The 5,000-nt window shown below is 45.9% G+C and overlaps 1 protein-coding gene across 1 annotated transcript in view; it reads right to left on the reverse strand.

The window, feature by feature from the left end:
• The window catches only part of LOC143025651 (sodium-coupled monocarboxylate transporter 2-like), a 94,348-nt gene extending 89,658 nt beyond the window's left edge, over positions 1-4,690 (reverse strand). The window contains exon 1 of the mRNA XM_076185643.1: positions 4,477-4,690. Within this exon, the coding sequence (XP_076041758.1) occupies positions 4,477-4,682 (206 nt within the window). The 5' untranslated portion in view covers positions 4,683-4,690. The remainder of the gene's footprint in view (positions 1-4,476) is intronic.
• Between the last annotated feature and the right edge of the window lie 310 nt (positions 4,691-5,000).

The following is a 5,000-nucleotide window of genomic DNA, read 5'->3' on the forward strand; positions in this document are numbered from 1 at the left end:
GCCACAGACAAAAGGCCTTTCCTAACACAAACAGACCGAAATGAGGAAACATTTGCCCGCGACGAGAGATGTTTACTTCGCTCGAATCTTATGGAGAACCAAGGTCGTATCCGGACCCGTTGACCTTGAAAGGTTGGGGGTGGGGGGTGAGTGGGAGGGTTGAGGGGGATGTTTTTTTTTTTTTTTTTTTTTTTTTTTTTTTTTTTTTTTTTTTTTGTAAAATGTCACTCCCGTGGGCTTTGTTTGAGCTTGTGCGGTGGTGTTTAAGTAAGATACACCTTGCAGAGATCAACTGGGATGGTGTTGCTAGTCAGAGGATCATGGAGAGGTGGCAGTTGAAAAGAGAGGCTACAGATGTATGAGGGGGTTCACACGGTCCAACGGTTTGTCGAACGCGGTTCGACAGACACGCACGTGTTTAAAGTGATGTGTGAACGTGTGAACGTGGTATTTGGTTGTCGAACACATTGGTTAAACCTCAAATACCACACGTTCACACGTTCGACGAACCGTTAAGCGGCCCATACACGATCAATTATATTGCACAATTTAATTGTCAATACTCTGAATTGACAATTAAATTGACCGTGTATGGGCGATATATCCCCCATACACGGTCAATTTAATTGTCAATTCAGAGTATTGACAATGAAATTGCGCAATATAATTGATCGTGTATGGGCCACTTTAGACCATGTAAACCCGCTCTTAGAGCGGCGTCGGACGCTCAAGTAGCTGACGGAGCTCATAGAGGGCTTTGGAGGCGTCAGAAGCAGCTCACAAGTCCTTCAGGGGGCGCCGGTGGTCTCTGTCTGAGGAAAGAGGTGGCGGAGCAATCGCTCAGGTAGTGGTGGAGGAGGTCGGCATTTTCTGCGCGGCAGTGGTCGCACCGGCTTTTGCAAAAAGCAACGGTCTTCGAGACGCAGCCTGAAGAGCAACTTTTCTACCCGTCTGGGAGTGGAGCGGGGGAGGACTAGAGGCTCATATGGTACTGAATTCCTGCGCGGCGAATGCAGGTGAGATTATTCCCCGTAACTGCTGGAGGTTCCCTCCAGCTGAATAGAATCTGATGGCGAGAGCCCGAATGAAGCGTGATGGGTGCTCTTGATAATGACAGGGTTAATTGAGAGGTCTACCATAGGTGGATGATATTGATTTAGCGAGAACCAGAATAAAATGTTAAAAGTTGTGGGGACAGGAGGGGGATTCATTATCTTGTGGAGACTTCTAATGGGCCAAAAAGAACCCCCCTCCAACCCCAAACCCACACACATAACACACAAACATACACACATACACTACGAGCATAGCTCTCTTCCCGTATAATACAACTAGGTAAGATAATTCTTATGACAGTCGCATGTAGGATTCGAACCCACTGCTTTCGGTCATCGTAACATTACCTTCACTCGCGAATTTCTCTCAAAATTAGGTAAATACATAACACACACACACACATACACACACACACACACACACACACACACATTTGTGATAATTGGAGAATAAGGTGATAATGCCGAAGTTGAAACCAGATATAGATTTGAGGTTAAGTATGATAATCAGTAAGGAACAGAACACCCCGAGCGTTGATCCTTTCTTATATGTTACAGTTAGGTAAGTGAACAGACACACAAACACACACACACCTACACACATATTCACACACCTAAACACACACATACACAAACACACATGGCGCAGTGGTAGAGTTCCTGGGTGCCACTACGGAGGTCCGGGTTCGAATCCCGCCCAGGGATGAAATAATTTCAGTATCGCTGCGCTGCGGATTGTTACTTCAACTCTCGTGGGCGGGGAGTTGGAGGTTTGTGTGCGTCTAAGGTCACAGTATTACCCACTGAACGGTCATATATGAGCTCTGAGCTCTCTTCCTGGAGGGAAATAGCTGTCGATCACGAATCCAACACGTGATCCAAAGACCATGCTGAATCACACATATATTCGGCTGGTTCCAGCTACAGCCGAAATTGTCAATGCAGCAATCTCAGGCGAAACAAGTCCCGCCCCCTTTCTTCATTCACCAATCAAGATGATTTCTGAATGGAGCCTATTGTGTGGAGGACTACGCCGGTTGCAAGACGAATGTGATTGGCCAGGAAAGTAAGAGGGCGTGGTCAGATCCGCCTGAGATGATGTGTAAACGCCACATACACTATAGACATCACAGTATCTGTGATAGGTATTCGTTGTCTCGTGTGTGTGTGTGTGTGTGTGTGTGTGTGTGTGTGTGTGTGTGTGTGTGTGTGTGTGTGTGTGTGTGTGTGTGTGTGTGTGTGTGTGTGTGTGTGTGTGTGTTATTTGCCATGGTATTTGATCACGTGTTGGACTCGTGATCGACAGCTTTTTCCCTCCCGGAGGAGAGCTCTGAGCTCATATGTGACCGATCTATGGATAATGCTGTGACCTTACACGCACGCACACCCCAACTCCCTGCCCATGAGAGTTGGAGTAACGACTCGCAGCGCAGCGATGCTGAAAATATTTCAGCCCTGGGCGGGATGTGTGTGTGTGTGTGTGTGTGTGTGTGTGTGTGTGTGTGTGTGTGTGTGTGTGTGTGTGTGTGTGTGTGTGTGTGTGTGTGTGTGTGTGAGTGTGTGTGTGTGTGAGTGTGTGTGTGTGTGTGTGTGTGTGTGTGTGTGTGTGTGTGTGTGTGTGTGTGTGTGTGTGTGTGTGTGCGCGCGTGTGTGTGCGGTGAGGTATTTTGTATGCAGAGTGGGCTTTTTGTGTGGATCCCAGGCCTACTAACCACCACCACCCCTCTGCCCCAACTCTCCTTAATCCGATCCTGGTGATGAAATTGAGGGGATTTCGCCAGAATCGCCCATTACTGAGAACATACTGCAGACATCCTGTTCGTTGTCCACCACCTTCTCAACCCCGATCCACCCACCTTCTCCACCCCGATCCACCTACCTTCTCCACCCCGATCCACCCACCTCCACCTTGCAAGAGAACGAGTTCTTGGTTCGCTTGTTGCTGCCCTTGTTCGTAACATTGTACCGTCCATCCAACACAGCTACACACTTCCGAAAGAGGCCTCGATGGACTGAAGCCTAAAATCGCATCTCAGCTGAATAGAATTGTTTGGTTTTGTTCTGAACACAAATATATGAAGAGTGTCACCGTGGTTATCTGGCTGACGTAAGCAATTTTTGCCTCAGAGAAAAGCAAATCTAATTAAATAAAATAGGAAAAAATAAGACATGAAATAAAAAAAAGAATACTTTGAATTGCCTTTACTCCTACTATGTTCTCCTCGTTAGCCTCAATAGGTAAATAGATTAGAAATTAAAAAGATAAAGGCTTTTATTTCATCTAGTGGTCTGTTCCCTTTTTTTTTTTTTTTTTTCAAATATTTTTTTTTACTCAAGTTTCACCGCGACTGAATCTCGGTATTTCGTCTCTCGTCTCTCCCCATTAACCAGCGCTATTATATCTAGAAGCAATATCGCTCCTTAAAGGAGGCCATAGAGATGGTAAAGGAGAAGTTCAAGGAGGGATCTTTTTATCGAAAAGAGATTAATTTCCAGTCATGAAATAACCCTACATGACTTTGGTCCATATGGGTTGTTAACATATTCCCTAAATGGTTAATGGAAGCAGTTATTAGGGTTTTTATTCCCTTCTTCACGGTGGTGAATCTGAAGTTGTTTGTCCTCAGATGATTTTATTAAAGACCTAAGAGGTACGGAGGCTTCGGGTCGAATGGGTGAGGGCAGGGGAGGGGGTGGGGAGGTCTTCTTTGTCCCGAGAAACGCCAGACGATTTTAATCAGCAAAGAGTGGACTTGAGGTACAACGGTGACTTCACAGTCCAAACCCCCTCTTAGGTCACTCTCCCCATCAAACGAATAATATCTTTGGTATCAAAATAGATAGAAGATAGAAAAATACCTCACCGGTTGAGAGGAGTTGATTCGTTTTAGGTAGCGGTGGAGTTCCCAACTTTCCCCCCAGAGCTGAATAAAATCGTCTGACTGAATAGAGTCTCCTGGTTGTAGTTAGAATGAATAGGCAATTTGGACTGCTCTTTTAAATTCTGAACGTATTTCAACAAAAACCCACTGTGTTGGATGAGAAGAAATGAAATAAATAGTTTCCATATATTTCGATCACGGACTGTGATCCTCTTCGTATTCCACTGAAGAGGATCACAGTCCGTGATCGAAATATATGGAAACTATTTATTTCATTTCTTCTTATCCAACACAGTGGGTTTTTGTTGAAATTTACTAATGTGTTACGACATTACTTTGTAGTTCTGAACGTATCCTTATTGTTTTTTTATCAAAAGGGAATCCGGTCCCACTCACTAATACATACAAATACCAAGGTTTTTTCCCCCTTACAAGGGCAATCGAAATCAGAGTTAACATTTTTGTTAGCAAGGGGAGGTGTTCCATCAGATAAACTAAAGAGACATGCTAGCAATGCGTGTTGCCGCCTACTCTCTCACCTGGCAATGAGGGACATGGCGACGGGGAAGGAGCCCATGGACTTGCTCGCCATCAGGAACTCTGAGGTGTCGCCCTGCTTCTTGCCGCAGCACCCGAAGAAAACCCCGATCCCGGCCGAGACGAGGAGCATGATCCCGAAGGAGCAGTAGTCCACCCACGTGAAGCGGTTGTGGAGGGTATCGATCTCGATTACCGGAGACGTCATGTTGAGATTTGAGATCTTTCTTTCCTTTTCTTTCTTCCTCAAAGGAGCTCCTGGTGTCCTCTTCGGGGAGTTCCTGGTGTCTTCTTCCAAAAGCTTCTAGCGTCTTGTGACGAGAGCTTCTGGTGTCTTCTTCGAGGAGCTCCTGGTATCTTCTTCAAAGAGCACCTGGTAAATTCTTCCAGAAGCTTCTGGCGTCTTATGGCGAGAGCTTCTGGTGTCTTCTTCGGGGAGCTCCTGGTCTCTTCCTCAAAGAGCTCCTGGTATCTTCTTCGAAAAGCTTCTGGCGTCTTATGGCAGAGCTTCTGGTGTCTTCTTCGG

Source organism: Oratosquilla oratoria, chromosome 5 (genome assembly GCF_046742065.1).
Source record: "Oratosquilla oratoria isolate Oo_2021 chromosome 5, ASM4674206v1, whole genome shotgun sequence".
Lineage (NCBI taxonomy): Eukaryota > Metazoa > Arthropoda > Malacostraca > Stomatopoda > Squillidae > Oratosquilla > Oratosquilla oratoria.